This window comes from Oncorhynchus tshawytscha, linkage group LG16, assembly GCF_018296145.1.
Source record: "Oncorhynchus tshawytscha isolate Ot180627B linkage group LG16, Otsh_v2.0, whole genome shotgun sequence".
Lineage (NCBI taxonomy): Eukaryota > Metazoa > Chordata > Actinopteri > Salmoniformes > Salmonidae > Oncorhynchus > Oncorhynchus tshawytscha.
In genome coordinates this window covers 62052880-62078823 of record NC_056444.1, presented here as the reverse complement: position 1 = coordinate 62078823, position 25944 = coordinate 62052880, and the positions used below count along the sequence as shown (strand labels likewise).

Below are 25944 nucleotides of genomic sequence, written 5' to 3'. Positions count from 1 at the left end.
ATTAGTGTTTTGTCATACCTGTGGTATACGGTCTGATATACCACGGTTGTCAGCCAATCAGCATTCAGGGCTCGAGCCATCCAGTTTATAATGTATAATTAAAAACATTATTTAAGTGTATACGTGATTGTCTAGACTGTTCAGTGCAGACTAGTTTTCCAGAAAATGATTTTCCAGTCGTATTCCCACTGACCACGACCACCCTTATGGAAACAGAAAAATAAGTGTGTACTCTTGAACTTGACCAGCTACCAGACTTGTATAACACCAGACCATCTCCCTCTGTCCCTCTGTGTGTACTTGTCAGGGAGACCTGGACAGATATTAAAACTTAAAATAGAGTGGGCACGCAGGATCCTCTTTTGCGTATCCTGTGTGGGCACTGCAGGCTCTGGTTACATGGCGCAGGCACAGCTTCATATTGCACTGGAGAGGCAGATGACTCTACACTTCCCTGCTACACCGGTCCAGTAGCTGACCAGCTTTGCTAGTCCTCAGGGAGCACGTTTGTGGAAGCGAACAGCCATCACCATGCCTAAAGTCAATATGCCAGGTGAGTCGTCTGGTGGGTGCCGCTGACATTGTATTGACAGACTGCTGCCCCACTCAAGGCATGCCCAGGCCTGAGATTGTTGGTGGCTCTGTCATGCAGCAACATAGCCAATAAACAGATTTTCAGATTGCAGTTTTTTATATATGAAAATGTAGCTCTTTGGTAATAGTCTTCTGTACAATGATTTGTCTATCCAGTCTTAATCTCTCAGGGTTTATATTTATTTCACAGCTTGTTTTCTAACGGAACACACATTTAATTACGAATGTCAGACTCAAATTATATGTTGGTGACTTTCTCACATTTGCAAGAGTCAGTCACGAACTTCTGCTGATTTATCCACTCATGTTTTTTATTTTTTAAACATTTTAGGAAATCTGTTCATAAATGTTAATTTTAAGGATTTACACAGGATAAGACTTTCTAATGAGTTCCTAATCTAAATTTGCCTTAATATCAGAGAGTTTTGGTATTTTAATTTACTGATGCAGTCACACCAGGTTTTGTGGCATGGTCACAGACCAGACCAACTGTTCTGGTGGTACATACCCATTGAGGCATTTGTTTGTCTGTCTGCTACCCAATGTCACTGACATTATTAGTGATGGGCAGAAAATTAGCTTTACAGCTTTAGTGTCTAATCACCCAGGGCCGGACAACCGCATTTGGGGACCTGGGGATAACTTCCTAAATTTCAACACATTTTGTCATGGTGCAGAGAGAATAATGTAATACACACTTTTTTGTTTTCGCTATGGGGCCGGATTTGTTTTAAAGCTCATCTCATGCTTTTGTTCACATCTTGCCATGAGGCTGAGAGAAAATGTCAAAGTTTTAAGCTAATTTACTGCAATTCTACATATTTTGGGGTTGGGGCCCCAGCCCATTTGGTAATCCGGCCCTGTATGCATCTTGCTGGCAAGATGTTAAGTTAAGGCATAATATGAACCTCCACCTATGAGCAAGCAGTCCACATTATCACATTCTTTTCATTTTTTATTTTACCTTTTATTTAACTAGGTAAGTCAGTTAAGAACATTCTTATTTACAATGACTGCCTACCCCGGCCAAACCTGGACGACACACAAACATTTTGTGCCCGCCCTATCACGGCCGGATATGATACAGCCTGGAATCGAACCAGGGTCTGTCGTGACGCCTCTAGCGCTAAGATGCAGTGCACTCTCTGACGGAGTGTTGGATACCTGTTATGTTACATTAAACGTATGTGGATGTACTATAATACACAATGTTACATGATGTGTTGCCTTTTAGATTGAGAGTAGAGGAGAAATTGAATGAGGCATATGCTGAGTGGTTGCGTCAGAGCAGTGAAATTGAGAAAGTTAGAGATTGATGGCTGTAACTTGTCAGCAAATTCTGCTAGGTCAAGTGTTGTTATGGAAGAACCCAGGACATGTATTTCAGCCAAACATTTTGTGTTGGTCATTTAAGGAATAAGGCATGATGGAGTGTGGTATATAACCAATGTACCACGGCTAAGGGCTGTTCTTAGGCACAACTCTTAGCCGTGATATATTGGCTATATACCACAAACCCTGAGGTGCCTTATTGCTATTATAAACTGGTTACCAACGCAATTATAACTATTTCCCAGATAACAATGACATCACATGAGTGTACTGTAGTAGATTTTTGCTGAATACATTTTGCAACATTTATTTTTACTGCCCTAATTACACCACAAATGAGTCAATTGTAGTAGCTTTTCCTGAATACATGTTGCAATGATTTGTAAACACTGCTAGATATTTTAGCAATAAGGCCCGAGGGGGGTGTGGTATAAGGCCAATATACCACAGCTAAGGCCTGTTCTTAGGCACCATGCATTTGTGGTGTAATTAATTATGTTAAGTAAAAATACATGTTTTGTCATACCCGTGGTATACGGTCTGATATACCACGGCTGTCAGCCAATCAGCATTCAGGGCTCGAACCACCCAGTTTATAACTTGTAATATAGCACATTGATACCAGTGAACACCATGCATTTTTGTGCAATAGTTAAATGCTATATCAGTTTCTGAATGATGTGTAAATGATCACTAGACCTGCGTCACCATTCAGAATCAAGTGGTTTATTTCTGTTTTGTTATATTTTTCTACTAAGGCTGTTAGCAAACAGCTGGCCCATGTTTTTCTTGTAATACTGGTACTGAATAGTACTGTATCACCTCTAGCAGCTCCCTGTATGACTATTGTAATGAGTTCCTGAGTGTAATTCAATCATAAGAGGGCCCTGCTGTCTGGGGGGAGGGATATCACTAACTGATTTTTTTGAAGGGGTAGAAAATAGAAGTGCTATTGTTCAGACAGCTGCTCTCCAGGAGGCATTGGCTGGCTGACTGGATAAGGGTGACAGTGGGTGCAGCGGTTAGATATGAGGTTGGAGCATGCCCAGGGCCTAACGTAAACACCGGAACATTCCGAGACTGCCTATAATGGATGTAAACTCCTAGTCGGTTGAACTTAAGTTGAGTCATATTAAGTACAAAGGCCCTGCATAGTCAACATGGTTACAAAATGTACATGTTAACTTGTTGTGGAATGAAAAAAGGTAGAAAAAATGAAAAAACGTTTTTTGTGTAAAAATACAGTTGAAGTTGGAAGGTAACAGACTTAGGTTGAAGTCGTTAAAACTCGTTTTTCAAACACTCCACAAATTTCTTGTTAACAAACTATAGTTTTGGCAAGTCAGTTAGGACATTACTTTGTGCATGACAAGTAATTTTTCTAACAATTGTTTACAGACAGATTATTTCACTTATAATTCACTGTATCACAATTCCAGTGGGTCAGAAGTTTACATACACTAAGTTGACTTGTCTTTAAACAGCTTGGAAAATTCCAGAAAATGATGTCATGGCTTTAGAAGCTTCTGATAGGCTAATTGACATCATTTGAGTCAATTGGAGGTGTATCTGTGGATGTATATCAAGGCCTACCTTCAAACTCGGTGCCTCTTTCTTTGACATCATGGGAAAATCAAAAGAAATCAACCAAGACTTCAGAAAAACAATTGTAGACCTCCACAAGTCTGGTTCATCCTTGGGAGCAATTTCCAATCGCCTGAAGCTACCATGTTCATCTGTACAAACAATAGTACGCAAGAAAAAACACCATGGGACCACGTAGCCGTAATACCGCTCAGGAAGTAGACGCCTTCTGTCTCCTAGAGATGAATGTACTTTGGTGCGAAAAGTGCAAATCAATCCCAGAACAACAGCAAAGGACCTTGTGAAGATGCTGGAGGAAACAGGTACAAAAGTATCTATATCCACAGTAAAACGAGTCCTATATCGGCATAACCTGAAAGGCCACTCAGCAAGGAAGAAGCCACTGCTCAAAAACCGCCATAAAAAATGCCAGACTATGGTTTGCAACTGCACATGGGGACAAAGATTGTACTTTTTGGAGACATGCCCTCTGGTCAGATGAAACAAAAATAGAACTGTTTGGCCATAATGACCATCATTATGTTTGGAGGAAAAAGGGGGAGGCTTGCAAGCCGAAGAACACCATCCCTACCATGAAGCACGGGGGGTGGCAGCATCATGTTGTGGGGGTGCTTTGCTGCAGGTGGTTCTGGTGCACTTCACAAAATAGATGGCATCATGAGGAAGTAAAATTATGTGGATATATTGAAGCAACATCTCAAGACATCAGTCAGGAAGTTAATGCTGGGGTCTCCCAAATGGGTCTTCCAAATGGACACTGACCCCAAGCATACTTCCAAAGTTGTGGCAAAATGGCTTAAGGACAATGAAGTCAAGGTATTGGAGTGGCCATCACAAAGGCCTGACCTCAATCCTATAGAACATTTGTGGCAGAACTGAAAAAGCGTGTGTGAGCAAGGAGGCCTACAAACCTGTCTCAGTTACACCAGCTCTGTCAGGAGGAATGGGCCAAAATTCCACAAACTTATTGTGGGAAGCTTGTGGAAGGCTACCCAAAATGTTTGACCCAAGTTAAACAATTTAAAGGCAATGCTACCAAATACTAATTGAGTGCATGTAAACTTCTGACCCACTGGGAATGTGATGAAAGAAATAAAAGCTGAAATAAATCATTCTCTCTGCTATTATTCTGACACTTCAGATTGTTAAAATAAAGTGGTTATCCGAACTGACCTAAGACAGGGAATTTTTTACAGGGATTAATTATCGGGAATTGTGAAAAACTGAGTTTAAATGTAGTTGGCTAAGGTGAATGTAAACTTCTGACTTCAACTGTATGTATACAGTGCCTTGCGAAAGTATTCGGACCCCTTGAACTTTGCGACCTTTTGCCACATTTCAGGCTTCAAACATAAAGATATAAAACTGTCTTTTTTTGTGAAGAATCAACAACAAATGGGACACAATCATGAAGTGGAACGACTTTTATTGGATATTTCAAAGTTTTTAACAAATCAAAAACTGAAAAATTGGGCGTGCAAAATTATTCAGTTAATACTTTGTAGCGCCACCTTTTGCTGCGATTACAGCTGTAAGTCGCTTGGGGTATGTCTCTATCAGTTTTGCACATCGAGAGACTGACATTTTTTCCCATTCCTCCTTGCAAAACAGCTCGAGCTCAGTGAGGTTGGATGGAGAGCATTTGTGAACAGCAGTTTTCAGTTCTTTCCACAGATTCTCGATTGGATTCAGGTCTGGACTTTGACTTGGCCGTTCTAACACCTGGATATGTTTATTTTTGAACCATTCCATTGTAGATTTTGCTTTATGTTTTGGATCATTGTCTTGTTGGAAGACAAATCTCCGTCCCAGTCTCAGGTCTTTTGCAGACTCCATCAGGTTTTCTTCCAGAATGGTCCTGTATTTGGCTCCATCCATCTTCCCATCAATTTTAACCATCTTCCCTGTCCCTGCTGAAGAAAAGCAGGCCCAAACCATGATGCTGCCACCACCATGTTTGACAGTGGGGATGGTGTGTTCAGGTTGATGAGCTGTGTTGCTTTTACGCCAAACATAACGTTTTGCATTGTTGCCAAAAAGTTCAATTTTGGTTTCATCTGACCAGAGCACCTTCTTCCACATGTTTGGTGTGTCTCCCAGGTGGCTTGTGGCAAACTTTAAACAACACCTTTTATGGATATCTTTAAGAAATGGCTTTCTTCTTGCCACTCTTCCATAAAGGCCAGATTTGTGCAATATACGACTGATTGTTGTCCTATGGACAGAGTCTCCCACCACAGCTGTAGATCTCTGCAGTTCATCCAGAGTGATCATGGGCCTCTTGGCTGCATCTCTGATCAGTCTTCTCCTTGTATGAGCTGAAAGTTTAGAGGGACGGCCAGGTCTTGGTAGATTTGCAGTGGTCTGATACTCCTTCCATTTCAATATTATCGCTTGCACAGTGCTCCTTGGGATGTTTAAAGCTTGGGAAATCTTTTTGTATCCAAATGCGGCTTTAAACTTCTTCACGACAGTATCTCGGACCTGCCTGGTGTGTTCCTTGTTCTTCATGATGCTCTCTGCGCTTTTAACGGACCTCTGAGACTATCACAGTGCAGGTGCATTTATACGGAGACTTGATTACACACAGGTGGATTGTATTTATCATCATTAGTCATTTAGGGCAACATTGGATCATTCAGAGATCCTCACTGAACTTCTGGAGAGAGTTTGCTGCACTGAAAGTAAAGGGGCTGAATAATTTTGCACTCCCAATTTTTCAGTTTTTGATTTGTTAAAAAAGTTTGAAATATCCAATAAAAGTCGTTCCACTTCATGATTGTGTCCCACTTGTTGTTGATTCTTCACAAAAAAATACAGTTTTATATCTTTATGTTTGAAGCCTGAAATGTGGCAAAAGGTCGCAAAGTTCAAGGGGGCCGAATACTTTCGCAAGGCACTGTGTATATATATATATATACAGTGGGGAGATTTATTTGATACACTGCCGATTTTGCAGGTTTTCCTACTTACAAAGCATGTAGAGGTCTGTAATGTTTATCATAGTTACACTTAAACTGTGAGAGACGGAATCTAAAACAAAAATCCAGAAAATCACATTGTATGATTTTTAAGTAATTAATTTGCATTTTATTGCATGACATGTTGTCATGCTGGAAGACCCAGCCACGACCCATCTTCAATGCTCTTACTGAGGGAAGGAGGTTGTTGGCCAAGATCTCGCAATACATGGCCCCATCCATCCTCCCCTCAATACGGTGCAGTCGTCCTGTCCCCTTTGCAGAAAAGCATCCCCAAAGAATGATGTTTCCACCTCCATGCGTCACGGTTGGGATGTGTTCTTGGGGTTGTACTCATCCTTCTTATTCCTCCAATCCTCCATTATTCCTCCATTCCTTCTCTGGATCATCCAGATGATCATTGGCAAACTTCAGACGGGCCTGGACATGCGCTGGCATGAGCAGGGGGACCTTGCGTGCGCTGCAGGATTTTAATCCATGAAGACGTAGTGTGTTACTAATGGTTTTCTTTGAGACTGTGGTCCCAGCTCTCTTCTGGTCATTGACCAGGTCCTGCCGTGTAGTTCTGGGCTGATCCCTCACCTTCCTCATGATCATTGATGCCCCACAAGGTGAGATCTTGCATGGTGCCCCAGACTGAGGGTGATTGACCGTTATCTTGAACTTCTTCCATTTTCGAATAATTGCACCAACAGTTGTTGCCTTCTCACCAAGCTGCTTGCCTATTGTTGTTCCCAGCCCTTGTGCAGGTCTACAATTTTAACTCTGATGTCCTTACCCAGCTCTCTGGTCTTGGCCATTGTGGAGAGGTTGGAGTCTGTTTGATTGAGTGTGTGGACAGGTGTCTTTTATACAGGTAACGAGTTCAAACAGGTGCAGTTAATACAGGTAATGAGTGGAGAACAGGAGGGCTTCTTAAAGAATAACAGGTCTGTGAGAGACGGAATTCTTACTGGTTGGTAGGTGATCAAATACTTATGTCATGCAATAAAATGCAAATTAATTACTTAAAAATCATACAATGTGATTTTCTGGATTTTTGTTTTAGATTCCGTCTCTCACAGTTTAAGTGTAACTATGATAAACATTACAGACCTCTACATGCTTTGTAAGTAGGAAAACCTGCAAAATCGCTGTCATCACTGTCAACCAAGAGTCAAGACTAAACCAATTCACCTTGGTGGTGTTTATATTATTCTTTACGATTTTGCAAAACCAGAAAAAAATGCAACTATGTCTGTGAAACTATATATTCACAATATTATGAATGAATTGTTGTTTAATTGGTAGCATTTCATTGTGTGACTGATTTTACTAATTGCGTTAGTACTGTACAAAGAGGTGCACTATTTGATAGATTCTCCCGCTCCGCCTACCTTGGGCTTCCAGTGGGGAGACCTGAGGTCTACCTACCTACGCACCCCTCCCCATCTCATACTTCTGAGTGGGAGACCTTCCCAGGCAGTGGCCTGCCTAGCTCACAAACTAGAATCAGGGCTCCCACTCCGACAAGGTTGACATAATATTGTTTACGTGACATGCAAAATGAGCGATCAATAGCCGATCATGCAAATGTCAACAATCCAAATGTTTTTGTGCGGGCGCCACGTGCTGCCCCCGGGATGATGCCGCCCTGGGTGGCTGCCCATGTCGCCTATACCTAAATCCGCCACTGCTAAAGGAATACATTAATCAAAGGTGGCATGTCTCATTGAGTAGGACTATGTTAGAGTGCATGACAGTTGAAGTTACAATTGAACAAAATTAATTTCATGCTTGTTTGGATAGATTAATGTTTAACCTCAATACACATCCATCGATGCTCTAGTTGATTTTGTTGTGTCTTTCTGTCTTGGTGCAATTCATTGTTAGTATTTTATCAACGCCTTCTTAACTAACTCAATTGACTATCATTTATGTTTAAGTCATCTCGTGCTGAATCAGGAAGGTTGCATCTCTAAATGGGAAAAGGGGTTTCTAGTATTTGATCAAATCAAACAGACCAGGGATGGGTGGCTCATTAATTTTAATGTGTAATACTTTGGTAACATCATCTAACTCATTAATTTAATTCCTAACATGACTTGTCTTTGTTTCTTTGGTTCCATTTTGGGTGATCCTCTTCTCTCCTGCTGTGGAATGCACTATCAGGTCAAAGTAAGTATAAAGGGTGAGAAGAAGATATCAAACGTAGAGAAACCTGACCCTGCATGTACAGTGCATATTGTAAGTATTTACCCCCTTGGGTTTTTTCAAATTTAGTTTTGTTTTACAAAGTGGATATAATTGTGATCTTCACAAAATACCTCAATGTCAAATTAATAAGAGAATTCAATACATTGTTCCAAATTAATAATACAAAAATAACATGGTTTTCTAAGTATTCACCCCTTTTTGTTATGGCAAGCCTAAATAAGTCCAAATTTGCTTCATGTAATAAGTTGCATGGACTCACTCTAAATGCAATATTTGTCACGCCCTGACCTTAGTTATCTATATTTTCTGTAATATTTTGGTCAGGTCAGGGTGTGACGAGGGTGGGTATATGTGTTTTGTCTTGTCTAGGGTTTTTGTGTATCTATGGGATTTTGGTATGTCTAGGTAAATGTAAGTCTATGGTGGCCTGAATTGGTTCCCAATTAGAGGCAGCTGTTTATTGTTGTCTCTGATTGGGATCCTATTTAGGTTGCTATTTGCCATTTTGGTTTTGTGGGTTATTGTCTGTGTAGTTACCTGTCAGCACTCGGTTAATATAGCGTCATGGTCGTTTTGTTTAGTGGTCTTTCTTTATTAAAGGAAGTATGTATTCATATCATGCTGCACCTTGGTCTCATCAATATGACGAACGTGACAATATTAGGGTTAACATAATTTTTTAATGACTACCCCATCTCTGTACCCCACACATACAATTATCTGTAAGGTCCCTCGTTCGAGTAGCGTATTTCAAGCACAGATTCAACCACGATGACCAAGGGGGCTGTTCCAATGCCTCACAAAGAAAGGCGCCAATTGGTAGATGGGTAAAAAAAAAGCAGACACTGAATATACATTTGAGCATGGTAAAGTTATTAATTAGGCTTTAGATGGCCTCCAGAGTGGCACAGTGGTCTAAGGCACTGCATCGCAATGCTAGCTGTGCCACTAGAGATTCTGGGTTTGAGTCCAGGCTCTGTCACAGCCGGCCGTGACCGGGAGACCCATGGGGCGGCGTACAATTGGCCCAGTGTCGTCTGGGTTAGGGGAGGGTTTGGCCGGCAGGGATGTCCTTGTCCCATCGGGCACTAGCGACCCATGTGTCAGGCAGGCCCAGTGCACGCTGACACAGTCACCAGGTGTACGGTGTTTCCTCCCGACACATTGGTGTGGCTGGCTTCCAGGTTAAGTGGGCATTGTGTCAAGAAGCAGTGCGGCTTGGTTGGGTTGTGTTTCTGAGGACGCACGGCTCTCGACCTTCGCCTCTCCCGAGTCCGTACGGGAGTTGCTGCGATAAGACAAGACTGTAACTACCAATTGGATACCACGAAATTGGGGAGATAAAGGGGTAAAAAAAAAAATGGTGTATCAATACACCCAGTCACTATAAAGATACAGGGGTCCTTCCTAACTGAGTTGCTAGCAGAAGAAGGAAACCGCTCAGGGATTTCATCGTTTGGCCAATGGTGATTTTAAAACAGTAACAGAGTTTAATGGCTGTGATGGGAGAACTGAGGATGGATCAATAACATTGCAGTTACTCCACAATACTAACCTAAACAACACACAGAATAAAAAATATTCCAAAACCTGCATCATGTTTGTGTAACAGTATAACTTTAGACCGTCCCCTCGCCCATACCCGGGCACGAACCAGGGACCCTCTGCACACATCAATAACAGTCACCCACAAAGCATCGTTACCCATCGCTCCACAAAAGCCGCGGCCCTTGCAGAGCAAGGGGAACTACTACTTCAAGGTCTCAGAGCAAGTGACGTCACCGATTGAAACGTTATATAGCGCGCACCACCGCTAACTAAGCTAGCCGTTTCACATCCGTTACATTTGCAACATAGCACTAAAGTAATACTGCAAAAAATGTGCCAAAGGAATGAACTTTTTGTCCTGAATACAAAGTGTTATGTTTGGGGAAAATCCAACACAACACATCACTGAGTACTACTTTACATATTATCAAGCATGGTGGTGGCTGCATCATGTTATGAGTATGCTTGTCATCGGCAAGGACTAGGATAAAAAAAGAAACAGAATGGAGCTAACCACAGGTAAAATCCTAGAAGAAAACCTGCTTCAGTCTGCTTTCCACCAGACACTGAGAGACAAATTCGTTCACTTTTCAGCAGGATAAGAACCTACAACACAAGGTCAAATCTACACTACAGTTGCTTATCAAGATGATATTAAATGTTCCTAGTAACAGTTTTGACTTAAATTTGCTTGAAAATCTATGGCAAAACCTGAAATTGGCTGTCTAGCAATCAAACAACTTGACAGTGCATGAAGAATTTTGAACATAGTAATGGGCAAATATTGTACAATCCAGGTGTGTAAAGTGAGACTTACCCCAAAATATTTGCAGCTGTAATTTTCTGCCAAAGGTGTTTCTAACATGTATTGACTCATGGGGGTGAATACTTATCTAATCAAGATATATTAGTGTTTAATTATTTGTGTTACATTTCTCTTCCACTTTTACATTAGAGTATTTTGTGTCGATCAACAAAAAAATTACAAAATTCATTTTAATACTACTTTAAAAACAATAATAATCCAAGTGTGTGAATTATATGCACTGTATGTCCCACGGTAGAAATTTGTGACTGTCAACATTAATTCATTCACTTATTTGTCATAGAATAAAGTTTGTAGTGGATGCTAGACAAAAAATGAATCAATTAATTGATCAGTCCGATGGTGCTTGAGCTTCCTGGGCCTTGTAGAGTCCACAGACACTATGACTCCAGGAACAAGATACTGCAGCAACTCTTGGCCTATCACAACCTCTTTGTCTAGTTTGGCCCGAGAAGGCTGTCTTGTTTGTACTGTAGATATTTGATGTCATTGCAGAGCAAATTGTTGAGTGTTTATGTGAGTTGTCTGGCCCTAATCTTTGTGCTGGATTACTGTAGCGCTGTGTGCATGGAACCTTGTGTTCACAGCCCAGGCTAGTGCTGAGAGCTGTGAGTTGACGTTGGACCAAGTTCTGCTTGGTTTTATACACACTAAGCATGCGCTGCTGGAGAGTCTGTTTTCAACTGTTGCAGTAAGGTATGTCTAATGTTTCCCTTTGTGATATGATGGTACCTTGTTTTAACACAAAAAAAATTCAAACAACAATTTCATTCATGGTGAATTTGACCATCCTACTGTAGCTTGCTTTATCACGCCTGTTTAATCTATGCTGCTGATAGCTTGTTCCATGTTCAGTGCTTGTTTCGGGTCAACAGTCCATGTTGTCCATTTCATTGCATAATTTCCTGGGTAATGCACTTGAATAGCTTTTGGGAAACAAAACGTAATGTAGAAAATGACGTAATAAAAGTGCACATTTTCAACTTAGTAACTACCTTTGAAAAAACAGGGTGGGTAACACCTATGTGTTTCTGCCAGAGACCGATGAGCATATGCTTGCCTTTGCGGAGAAAGTCTTTGCATCGGAGACCAAAGGTGAGGGCGTCCGTGATGAGATCTCCATGTTTGAAGTTCAAGATGACTGTCCCATCCTCCAACAGGAAATGGCCCACCATCTGCACACCAATGAAGATACTGACAAACGGTGGGTAGTAGTTCCTAAATCTTTTTTCTTCTTCATGTGAACTGTCCAACAATGGTATCAACCTTTGCCTTACCACTAAATCCACTGTTTGTCTGTCCCTCCTCCCACTCTGTAGTAAGAAGAGACAGCAGAAGTGTCGCACCATCACTTTACCTTCGTCAATGAGTGACCAGGACAGGAAGGTGCTGCCCCCTGTGGTGGATGTGTTGTTGGACATACCAACCTACCTAGAAGTGCCTGACTTCCAGAGAGTGGCCATCATTGGAGACTATGCCTCTGGGGTATTATACCTTAGCTATGTAGCCTACATTTCCCTTTTATCCAGGTTAGTCTTATGGAGAACAAATCTCCTTTGCAAGAGAGACCTGGTTCAAGATGTCAGTGGGGTCGAACATGATGGACCCCACTCATAAATCAAATCAAACTTTATTTGTGACATGCGCCGACTACAACAAGTGTAGACCTTACCGTGAAATGCTTACTTACAAGCCCTTAACCAACAGTGCAGTTCAAGAAGAGTTAAGAAAATATTTACCAAATAAACTAAAGTAAAAAATAATACAAATTAACACAATAACATAAACAATAACAAGGCTACATACAGGGGGTAACGGTTAGAGGTAATTTGTACATGTAGGTAGGGGTGAAGTGACTATGCATAGATAATAAACAGTGAGTAGCAGAAATATACAAAATAAATGGGGGGGGGGTCAATGTAATAGTCCGGTGGCCATTTGATTAATTGTTCAGCAGTCTAATGGCTTGGGGGTAGAAGCTGTTAAGGAGCCTTTTGGTCCGAGACTTGGCGTTCGGTACCGCTTGCCGTGCGGTAGCAGAGAAAACAGTCTATGACATGGGTGACTGGAGTCTTTGATCATTTTATGGTCTTTCCTCTGACACCGCCTATTATATAGGTCCTGGTTTGCAGGAAGCTTGGCCCCAGTGATGGACTGGGCTGTATGCACTGCCCTCTGTAGCGCCTTACGGTCAGATGCAACACCAGGCGGTGATGCAACCGATGTTGCAGCTGTAGAACTTTTTGAGGATCTGGGGCCCCATGCCAAATCTTTTCAGTCTCCTGAGGGGGAAAAGGTATTGTCATGCCCAGTCTTGGTGTGTTTGGACCATGACAGATCGTTGGTGATGTGGACACCAAGGAACTTTAAACTCTCGACCCGCTCCACTACAGCCCTGTTGATGTTAATGGGGGCCTGTTCAGCCCGCCTTTTCCTGTAGTCCACGATCAGCTCCTTTGCCTCCCTCATTGAGGGAGAGGTTGTTGTCCTGATACCACACTGCCAGAGCTCTGACCTCCTCCCTATAAGCTGTCTCATCGTTGTCGGTGAGGCCTACCCCTATTGTGTCGTCAGCAAACTTAATGATGGTGATGGAGTCGTGTTTGGCCATGCAGTCGTGGGTGAACAGGGAGTACCGGAGGGGACTAAGTACGCACCCCTGAGGGGACCCTGTGTTGAGGATCAGTGTGGCAGACGTGTTGTTGCCTACTCTTACCACCTGGGGGCGGCCTGTCAGGAAATCCAAGATCCAGTTAGAGAGGGAGGTGTTTAGTCCAGGGTCCTTAGCTTAGTGATGATCTTTGTGGGCACTATGGTGTTGAGCTGAGCTGTAGTCAATTAAGTGCATTCTCACATAGGTGTTCCTTTTGTCCAGGTGGGAAAGGGCAGTGTGGAGTGCGATTGAGATTGTGTCATCTGTGGATCTGTTGGGTCGGTATGCAAATTGGAGTGGGTCTAGGCTATCCGGGAGGATGCTGTTGATGTGAGCCATGACCAGCCTTTCAAAGCACTTCATGGCTACTGACGTGAGTGCTATGGTGAGGTAATCATTTAGGCAGGTTACCTTCGCTTCGTTGGGCACAGGGACTATGGTGGTCTGCTTGAAACATGTAGGTATTACAGACTCAGTCAGGGAGAGGTTGAAAATGTCAGTGAAGACACTTGCCAGTTGGTCCGCGCATGCTTTGAGTACACGTCCTGGTAATGCATCAGGCCCCGCGGCTTTGTGAAAGTTGGCCTGTTTAAAGGTCTTGCTCACATCGGCTACCAAGAGCGTTATCACACAGTCATCCAGACAGCTGGTGCTCTCGTGCATGCTTCAGTATTGCTTGCCTCGAAGCAAGCATGAAAGACATTTAGCTCATCTGGTAGGCTCACGTCACTGGGAAGCTCGCATCTGGGTTTCCCTTTGCAGTCCTTAATAGTTTTCAGGCCCTGCCACATCCAACAAGCGTCAGAGCTGGTGTAGTAGGATTCAATCTTAATCCTGTTTTGACGCTTTGCTTGTTTGATGGTTCGTCTGAGGGCATAGCGGGATTTCTTATAGGCGTCCGGATTAGTGTCCTGTTCCTTGAAAGCGGTAGCTCTAGCCTTTAGCTTGTTGCCTGTTATCCATGGCTTCTGGATGGGGTATATACGTACGGTCACTGTGGGGACGATGTCGCCGATGCACTTATTGATGAAGCCGATGACTGAGGTGGTATACTCCTCAATGCCATTGGATGAATCCTGGAACATATTCCAGTCTGTGCTAGCAAAACAGTCCTGTAGCTTAGCATCCTCGCCATCTGACCACTTCAGTATTGAGCGAGTCACTGGTACTTCCTGCTTTAGTTTTTGCTTGTAAGCAGGAATCAGGAGGATAGCATTATGGTCGGATTTGCCAAATGGAGGGCGGGGGGAGAGTTTTGTATGCATCTCTGTGTGTGAAGTAAAGGTGGTCTAGTTGTCTTCCCTCTGTTTGCACATGTGACATGCTGGTAAATATTTGATAAAGCTGATTTAAGTTTGCCTGTATTAAAGTCCCCAGGCATGAGGAGCGGCACTTCTAGGTGAGAATTTTCTGGTTTGGTAATGGCCTTATAGAGTTGGTTGAGTGTGCTCTTAGTTCCAGCATTGGTCTGTGGTGGTAAATAGACAGCTACGAATAATATAGATGAGAACTCTCTTGGTAGATAGTGTGGTCTACAGCTATCATAAGGTACTCTACCTCAGGCGAGCAATACCTCAAGACTACTTTCATATTAGACATCGCGCACCAGCTGTTATTGACAAAAGACACACACCACCACCCCTTGTCTTACCAGACATAACTTCTCTGTTCTGCCAGTGCATTGAAAATCCCTCAGCTCTATATTATGTACACAATAATCTAGAAGAAAAAGAAACGCACACCTATTTAGGCGAGGTGCTGGCTAGCGGAGTAGAAAACTTGAAAATAAAAGAGAGCCGCACACTCTAGGAGCTCGGATGCAAAAATTAATTTACCAACGTTTCGACAGCCAAGCTGTCTTCATCAGGGTATAATCACAAACACTGCGGGATGACTCGTTTATGTAGTGTCAAAAGACACAGGTGTCTGTAATCATGGCCAAGAGTGGCCTAATATCATTGGTTAATTATCAAATATTAAAATGGCATACAAAGAACTCAAATACAAATAACAAATACAAATACAAAGAACTCTTTTATTTTCACATGTACACAATAACACATTATGTACAGTACAGGTCAAAAGTTTGGACACACCTACTCATTCAAGGATTTTTTTCTTTATTTGTACTATTTTCTACATTGTAGAATAATAGTAAAGACATCAAAACTATGAAATAACACATGGAATCATGTAGTAACCAAAAAAATGTTAAACAAATCTAAATATATTTTAGATTCTTCAAAGTAGCCACCCTTTGCCTTGATGACAACTTTGCACACTCTTGGCATTCTCTCATCCAGCTTCATGAGGAACGCTTTTCCAACAGTCTTGAAGGAGTTCCCACATATGCTGATGACTTGTTGGCTGCTTTTCCTTCACTCTGCGGTCCAACTTATCCCAAACCATCTCAATAGGGTTGAGATTGGGTGATTGTGGAGGCCAGGTCATCTGATGCAGCACTCCATCACTCTCCTTCTTGGTCAAATAGTCCTTACAAAGCCTGAAAGTGTGTTGGGTCATTGTCCTGTTGAAAAACAAATGATAGTCCCACTAAGCGTGAACCAGATGGAATGGCGTATTGCTGCAGAATGCTGTGGTAGCCATGCTAGTTAAGTGTGCCTTGAATTTGAAATAAATCACTGACAGTGTCACAAGCAAAGTACCTCCACACACCATCACAACTCCTCCTCCGTACTTCATAGTGGGAACCACGCAGAGATCATCCGTTCACCTCATCTGCATCTCACCTGGCGGTTGGAACCAAAAATCTCAAATGTGGACTCATCAGACTAAAGGACAGATTTCCACCGGTATAATGTCCATTGCTTGTGTTTCTTTGCCCAAGCAAGTCTCTTCTTATTATTGGTGTCCTTTAGTTGTGGTTTCTTTGCAGTAATTTGACTATGAAGGCCTGATTCACGCAGTCTCCTCTGAACAGTTGATGTTGAGATGTGTTTGTTACTTGAACTCTGTGAAGCATTTATTTGGGATGCAATCTGAGGTGCAGTTAACTCTAATGAACTTATCCTCTACAGCAGATGTAATTTTGGGTCTTCCTTTCCTGAGGCGGTCCTCATGAGAGCCAGTTTTATCATAGCGGTTAATAAATTTTGCGACTGCACTTGAAGAAACTTTAAAAGTTCTTGAAATGTTCAGAATTGACTGACCTTCATGTCTTAAAGTAATAACGGACTGTTGTTTCGCTTTGATAATTTGAACTGTTCTTGTCATAATATGGACTTGGTCATTTACCAAATAGGGCTATCTTCTATTTACCATCCCTACCTTGTCACAACACAACTGATTGGCTCAAACGCATTAAGAATGAAAGTCTTCCACAAATTAACTTTTAAGAAGGCACAACTGTTAACTGAAATGCATTCCAGGTGACTAACTCATGAAGTTGGTTGAGAGAATGCTAAGAGTGTACAGAGCTGTCATCAAGGCAAAGGGTGGCTCCTTTGAAGAATCGCAAATATAAATATATATTTTGAATTGATTAACATTTTTTTTGTTTGCTACATGATTCCAAATGTGTTATTTCATAGTTTAGATTTTTTTCACTATTATTCTACAATGTAAAAAATAGTAAAAATAAAGAAAAACCCTGGAATGAGTAGGTGTCCAAAATGTTGACTGTTACTGTATGTTTGTAAACTCACCATTAAAAATACCATAGTGATTGAGTGTCTTGTAGCTATTCCATGATATTTTCATTCTACTAGGTAAACCTCCAATTGTTTCCAACTATTCCACTCTCTAAAACTCCTCCCCATTCCAATTTGGGTTGTCATCCCAGTGACCGGCAGACCACCCCCGTCCCCCCGTATCCCAGAGCAAACAGTGCCACCCACAGAACAGAAGCAGATCAACCGCCAAAGCATTTCCATCGTCCTCACTTCGATTTGCATTATATATAGCTATTAAAAAAATAGCTAAAATATTTAAATTTCCATAATTAACTAAATAATATGCGTAATAATGTAGGCAGTTCATGCAAAGGATTGTTATCTATAACCAGGATTGCCATTGCAAAAAATTACATATTTAGCAAGCAATTATTATTTTTGCAAACAATTATGGTGATTCATCCTATATTGTCCCTAACATCATTACCCCCTAGCAACAGATGTGGGACACACACACAAGCACACACACTCAACCCCTTTCCCCCACAAACAACCATAAGCTCAGATGCTCAACAGCTGTTCCATCCCTAAGCTTTTGATGTCTTCATTATTATTCTACAATGTAGATAATAGTAAAAATAAAGAAAACCCCTGGATTGAGTAGGTGTGTCCAAACTTTTGACTGGTACTGTATGTCTCCACCTCCCTCTCTCCTCAAATAGCAGCAGAATTAAGTCTTGTTGACCCTGTTTACATGTTGTGGAGCAGTGTCCTTGTTGACGGGTTAAACGGAGCTGGATGTTGGAGGAGTAGCATGGCTGCCCGTGGCCCTGGGTGTGAACTTGACCTTTATGGCTAGTATGTGTCTCTGGGTCTGGGTCATTGACCTCATGTAGGGAAATCTCCTCACATAAATAGATCCCTCTAGACTGAAAGTAAGAACCCGGCAAAGGTCGTCTGGGTTTAAATTTCAGTAATGTGGCTCTGACATTTACAGAGAGTAATCATTAGGAGGAGGTGGGGCTTGCTTATCAAACTGCTTGTTGCTCACTTTCCCAATTTAAGCACTACTACATAATCCACTTATGAATATTACATAATCATTGGTCTATTGTGAACGACCGATAACTTGCTGACAATTATCAATTTTTGTTTGATCAGTCATTACTTCAAGGAACGGAGGGATGGAGCGATGCATTGGAACAGGGCCCTTATTACATCATTCCCCTCTCTACTCTTAGGTGACCATGGACGACTTTGAGCTGTCCTGTAAGGGCATGTACCGTGCTCTAACCATCAGAGAGAAGTACATGAGGCTGGCCTTCCAGCGCTTCCCCCTCACCTCATCCCAGTACCTGAGGGAAATTGAGGGAGAGCCCTTTAAGCCTGAACACACAGTGCAACCAGGTATGCAGACTAGGCTGGCAAGTTTGAACGTAATAGAGAGGGCATGTCTGGGATACGCATGCAGTAGTTTCTCGTGACAGACTGCCAGTGGTCGTTCTAGCTTGTATGGCTCCCTGGCCGAACCCCCCCAATATAAATATAAAAATATATAGAAAAATAAGAATCATTAATATAAAAAAGAAGTAACTAAGACAAATAGAAACAAATTTGTGTTGATTTGTCAGTCGAGCGTCAATACATTACCCATCCCCCAACACTGTCAACCAAGAGTCAAGACTAAACCAATTCACCTTGGTGGTGTGCAGACTGATTTTATATTATTCTTAACGAATTCCCACAAACCAGAAAAAAATGCAACAAAGTTAAACTGTATATTCACAATATTATGAATGAATTGTGGTTTATTTGGTAGCATTTCGAAGTGTGACTGATTTTTACTAATTGCATTAGTACTGTACAAAGTTAGAGGTGATAGATTTTTTTGATAGATTTTTCGCTCCCCCTACCTTGGGCTTCCAGTGGAGAGACCTGAGGTCAACCTACCCCCACCCCCTCCCCATCTCGTACTTCTGAGTGGGAGACCTTCCCAGGCAGTAGCCTGCCTAGCTCACAAACTAGAATCAGGGCGCCTACTCCGACCAAGGTTAATTGAAAAACTGGAAACACTTATCTCCCTCACTAGCTTTAAGCACCAACTGTCTGAGCAGCTCACAGATTACTGCACCTGTACATAGCCCACCTATAATTTAGCCCAAACAACTACCTCTTTCCCTACTTTATTTATTTATTTAGCTCCTTTGCACCCCATTATTTTTATTTCTACTTTGCACATTCTTCCACTGCAAATCTACCATTCCAGTGTTTTACTTGCTATATTGTATTTACTTTGCCACCATGGCCTTTTTTTGCCTTTACCTCCCTTATCTCACCTCATTTGCTCACATCATATATAGACTTGTTTATACTGTATTATTGACTGTATGTTTGTTTTACTCCATGTGTAACTCTGTGTCGTTGTATGTGTCGAACTGCTTTGCTTTATCTTGGCCAGGTCGCAATTGTAAATGAGAACTTATTCTCAACTTGCCTACCTGGTTAAATAAAGGTGAAATAAATAAAATAAAATAAAATTTACCCACAGTCCCACACGGTGACATAATATCATTGACGTGACGTGCAAATGAGCGATATAAAAACGATTGCGCAAATGTCACCATTCCCCCCAAAATTGTGCTGGCACCCCGTGCTGCCCTCGGTAACACGCCTCCCTTGGCGGCTGCCCATATCGCCTATACCTAAATCCGCCACTGATTACTGCCAAGAAAGTGTCTAACAGGTAACATTTTGTTTGCCAGTCTTCACATCACCACCCAAGAAGGGCGAAGACCCCTTCAACACCAAGTGCTTGCCTGAGAACCTGAGCTGGGTAGCCCGTATGAAGGACGGTGTCATTTATACATACAAAGACGCGGCAGCGGCCGACCAACACAAACCCATAGAGAACATGCCTGCCCCTGACTACATCACCTTCATCGACGACATGAACTTCCTCATCGCTCTGATTGCACAGGGCCCAACGTGAGTCTTACTGCATGACTAGCTACAGAATTGTTAACGGAATATGTGATACCCTATACCCGTTACAGCTTGGCTAATGGAAAGCCTCAAAATGAATTTTAATTGGCCATACTTTCTTCGTTCTTGATTCAGTAAAAAGTGTATTTTATAAATGTCTGTGTCCAGTTGCAGGTGGTTCTCCAAAAAACAGAGAATATTCAGAAATATATTAAATCCAGGTTTTGGATTGAGTGAGAATTGCCTCTTGGATGTGTGTAGATCTTTGTTTTGGTCACACTGTGTGACGCGCTCTCATCTACTTCTACGCGTGGCTGTGGCCGCATCTCATAGAAACAACTAGTTCCTGCAAAGATGTTGGGAAATCCAAGATCTCTGGCAGCTAAAATTGCGAGGGAAATAATGGGTATGGAGCATCACATATCCCGTTAACAATTCTGTAGCTACTTCACGACGGGAGATCAACTCCAACGCAGCCAAGTCACAGCAGTATGTATTTACCAATGGTGTAAAGTACTTAAGTAAAAATACTGTACTTTTCTTTACTATCATATTTTTTACTACTTTTACTTCACCACATTCCTAAAGAAAATGATGTACTTTTTACTCCATACATTTTCCCTGACACCCAAAAGTACTCATTACATTTTGAATGCTTAGCAGGACAGAAAATGGTCAAATTTACACACTTATCAAGAGAACATCCCTGGTCATCCCTACTGCCTCTGATATGGCGGACTCACTAAACACAAATGCTTTGTTTTTAAAATATGTCGGAGCGTTGGAGTGTGAGCCTGGCTATCCGTAAATAAAAAAATACAGGACAATTATGCCGTCTGGTTGCCTATTATAAGGATTTTTACTTTTACTTTTGATACTTAAGTATATTTTAGTAACTACATGTACTTATTTAAAACCAAATACTTTTAGACTTTTACTCAAGTAGTATTTTACTGGGTGACTTTTACTTGGGTCATTTTCTATTAAGCTTATCTTTACTTTTACTCAAGTATGAGAATAGAGTACTTTTTTCGCCACTAGTATTTACAGTATGTACTGGCTTTTAATCCAACCCTGCTCTAACACATCAGATTCAACTAATTCTGATCTAAATTTAGCACTATAATTATTTGAATCAAGTGAGTTAGGCTGCGTTTACACAGGCAGACAAATTTTGATTTTTTTCCCCCACTAATTGGTCTTTTGACTAATCAGGTCAGCTCTTTTGCCAATAATTGGGTAAAAGATCAGAATTGGGCTGCCTGTGTAAACACAGCCTTAGTGCTGGTCTGGAACAAATAGTCCAGCATATGGACTACATATTACACCACAAAATGTCTTACAACTTTCTAAGTTCCACATGACATGTTTGATTGTCCTTTTTGTCTCTCCTGGGTGGCAGTAAGACGTACACTCACCGTCGTCTGAAGTTCCTCACGTCCAAGTTCAATGTGCATGAGATGCTGAACGAGATGGAGGAGATGAAGGAGCTGAAGCTGAACCCCCACAGGGACTTCTACAACTGCAGGAAGGTAGATAGCTACCGCCTTACAAAACATATTAACATTAGCCTATCTTATTAACCTGTTATTAGCCTTTTAAGACCTCTTAAGATGTTGGCTTGACAGTCGCTGGACCCTGGTCGAGTCCCGGTCAGGGTTACCCCTCAAATTTTCTACAGTATACTTCCATGGTTGGTTTCATTGACTCTCCCCCTTAACTGCCCCTAATTGACACTTAGGATCAGCTTGAGCAAAGTGAGTTGTATAATCACTGATCTACAAATAGGATTCCCTTCCAAATAGGTTTTGTGCGATTAAGATTCGTAGAGGTACGCCTCTCATGGCTCAGGTGATTCCCCCCCCTGCCAAACACACACACACAACCAGACATTGATTGATTGGAGACAGCTTGTGTCAATTACAGAATATTTCCTAGGATTTTCTACCTAACCCTAGAGTTAACCCCTACCCTAGAGAAGTTAACTTCCTACAACCAGGGTTGGACTTCTGCTTCTGCGCCCTAATAGCAAATGTGTGCTCCACTCCCCCTGTTGTTCACTTTAGGCTCTGGCTCCAGCAGATACCTTTTCATGCCACAGATGCTGTGAGACATATGAGATTATACAGAATGTTGAACGGTGCCAAATTGGATAGTGTGTTACCGCCATCAACAGTATGGGTGCTGGTATTACATTTATAATTAGAAGCAAGGTACTAGCAAGCTAGTGTGTTCTACCTAGCTAGTCAGTACTAGTTAGCTTAGCTAGTGTGTACTAGCTAGCTGCACAAGAAATAGTGGTTAGCATAACTCCCTGGACCAGAGCTAGTGCGCTGACTGGTATGAGCATAGCATACCGACGCCCTGGAACAAAGATAATGACCCAGGAGATCAACAAAAGTCTACAGGTTGCTCGTGCATATACCATTTGAGACACAAAAATACCATCTGAAACTCATGGGCATGCACTTTGATGTTGGCAGACCACACAGAGTCAGCTGCCCTTTAAAAAAATGTTGTCAGAGTGCAGTATAACTGCAGTACACCACCATATAACTGCAGTTAGAATGCAGTATAACTGCAGTTCAACTGCAGTACACTGCTGTTATTCTGCAAGTACTGCATCCAAAATACCACAGTTGACTGCAGTTACTGCACTTTTACTGCAGTTTTAAAACTGCAATATTATTTTGCAAGGGTGATGCGTCTCGTTGTTCCAGCATGGTCAGTACACCATTAAGAGAACTCATAATAACTAGCCAGTAAGCAAATGTACTTATTTTCCAGAAGTTGACCACAGGTGCATTCTATGTAAACTGGAAACCACATATCCTGAGGCTGCATTTATTGTAGCTGGGGATTTTAACAAGGCTAATCTGAATACAAGGTTCCCTAAATTTTATCAGCATATCGATTGCGCGACCCGGGCTGGCAAAGCTCTGGATCTCTGTTATTTTAACTTCCGCGATGCATATAAGGCCCTCCTCCGCCCTCCTTTCGGCAAAGCTGACCACGACTTCATTTTGTTGCTCCCAGCTTATAGACAGAAACTAAAACAGGAAGCACCCGTGCTCAGGTCTGTTCAACGCTGGTTCGACCAATCGGATTCCATGCTTCAAGATTGCGTCGCTCACGTGGACTGGGATATGTTCTGCATAGCGTCAAATAACAACATTGATGAATACGCTGATTCGGTGAGCGAGTCTATTAACAAGTGCATCGGTGATGTTGTACCCACAGCGTCTATTAAAACATTCCCCAACCAGAAACCGTGGAATGATGACAGCATGAGGCAAAACTGAAAGCGCGAACCACTGCTTTTAATCAGGGCAAGGTGACCGGAAAACATGACCGAATACAAACAGTGTAGCTATTCCCAGGGGGTTTGGTCAAGATGTTTACCCATATCAGACACGGACAGAGAAGAATTAGCTCAGTTTCAAGGGTGTTTATTTAAATAAAAGATCAAGAAGAAAAGGATATGTCTCCCCTATGAGACCCTCTACTGGATGCAGTCTTCTGGGATTCTGGGTCTGGATGTTTCCTGTCAGGCACAAAACTGAACTCCCTCTTGTTACCTCTGCAACCGTTGACAATAACACAGGAGTCCTTTCTTCCCCAATTCCTCTCTTGTGTGCTGCCCTTCTGGCAGCTTTATGGGCTATCAACCCTTGATTACTCACCAGCTCCCAATCAGCCCCAATTAGTCCTGGCTGGAGAGCCCGTCAAGACCTGGCACATCCAGCAGATGGAGCCATTGCCTCGTGATGTATACTCCATCTGTTACCAGGCCTCGACGAGTCTTCCCCTGGTGTCTGACCTGCTGTACGCCACAGTAGGTAACAACATCTCCACCCCGCTGATCCTCAACATTAGGGCCCCTCAAGGGTGCGTTCTCAGCCCTCTCCTGTACTCCCTGTTCACCCATGATTGTGTGGCACGCCTCCAACTCAATCATCAAGTTTGCAGACGACACTACAGTGGTAGACTTGATTAGCAACAACAGATAGGAGGTGAGGGACCTCGGAGTGTGGTGTCAGTAAAACAACCTCTCACTCAATGTCAACAAAACAAAGGAGATGATCGTGGACTTCAGGAAACAGCAGAGGGAGCAGCCCCCTATCCACATCGAAGGGACAGTAGTGGAGATGGTGGAAAGTTAAGTTCCTCAGAGTACACATCACGGACAAACTGAAATGGTCCACCCACACAGAAAGCGGGTGAAGAAGGCGCAGCAGTGCCCAAAAACACTCACAAACTTTTACAGATGCACAATCGAGAGCATCCTGTCGGGCTGTATCACCGCCTGGTACGGCAACTGCTCCGCCCACAACCGTAAGGCTCTCCAGAGGGTAGTGAGGTCTGCACAACGCATCACCGGGGGCAAACTACCTGCCCTCCAGGACACCTACACCATCTGATGTTACAGGAAGGCCAAAAAGATCAAGGACAACAACCACCCAAGCCACTGCCTGTTCATCCCGCTATCATCCAGAAGGCGAGGTCAGTACAGGTGCATCAAAGCGGGGACCGAGAGACTGAATAACAGCTTCTATCTCAAGGCCATCAGACTGTTAAACAGCCACCACTAACATTGAGTGGCTGCTGCCAACATACTGACTCAACTCTAGCCACTTTTTAATAATGGAAAAATGGATGTAATAAATGTATCACTAGCCACTTTAAACAATGTTTACATACCCTACATTACTCATCTCATATGTATATACTGTTCTATATCATCTACTGCATCTTGCCTATGCCGTTCGGCCATCACTCATTCATATATTTTTAAGTACATATTCTTATTCATTCATTTACACTTGTGTGTGTGTGTAAGGTAGTTGTTGTGAAATTGTTAGGTTAGATTACTTGTTAGATATTACTGCATGCATGGTCAGAACTAGAAGCACAAGCATTTCGCTACACTCGCATTAACATCTGCTAACCATATGTATGTGACAAATAACATTTGATTTGATTTGAATGAAAGATGAAGAGACAAGTTTTTTGGTTTTCAGAAATACGTATTCTCCAGACATTGAAATAAGTCATTTACAGATATTGAAAAATAAATTTAGGTCATTGATTCTATAGCCGAATTTCAACTGCACATACATTCTCAATGAAGTAAGCATTATATCACAATACTTATTTTTCAAGCCTCTTACTTTAGTAAAGTGGAGCCAACTGAAGATTGCAACATAATATGTATTATTGCTCACATGCACTTATGTTACCTTTTTCAAAAGCTTTAAAACTGGCAGCGAAGATATTCAATGTAGTCCAACCTACAGAATAAATCAACAGACCACCAACAGACAAATATTTTCTTTTCTATGACTGTGATATGTAAGGGCATCTACAGAATGACTAAAATGTAAATGTAAAAACAAACTCTTGCAAAGTATGTTGGTTATTATTCTAATGAACCCCACCCCCAAACATATCCAAATCTGAACGAATCATAGACTGCTATGTTCCACAAGTTTGAACAGTACGGCACAGTTTAGTACAGTAGAGCACAGAAAAGCACAGTAGAGTAGAGTATAGTATGTTACAGTAGAGTTTAATATAGTACAGTACAGTAAAGTT

General features: G+C 42.0%; 1 protein-coding gene across 2 annotated transcripts in view; it reads left to right on the top strand.

Annotated features, from left to right (window-relative positions):
• Window positions 1–398: 398 nt before the first annotated feature.
• Window positions 399–25944, top strand: part of LOC112232585 (AMP deaminase 1-like) — a 41612-nt gene continuing 16066 nt past the window's right edge. The window contains exons 1-7 of one of the 2 annotated variants that reach the window (XM_024399673.2): window positions 399–553; window positions 8664–8669; window positions 12121–12286; window positions 12402–12567; window positions 18609–18774; window positions 20130–20352; window positions 21752–21881. In XM_024399673.2, coding sequence (XP_024255441.1) covers window positions 532–553; window positions 8664–8669; window positions 12121–12286; window positions 12402–12567; window positions 18609–18774; window positions 20130–20352; window positions 21752–21881 — 879 coding nt within the window. In that variant the 5' untranslated portion in view covers window positions 399–531. The remainder of the gene's footprint in view (window positions 554–8663; window positions 8670–12120; window positions 12287–12401; window positions 12568–18608; window positions 18775–20129; window positions 20353–21751; window positions 21882–25944) is intronic. The other variant, XM_024399674.2, reaches the window with a different exon arrangement.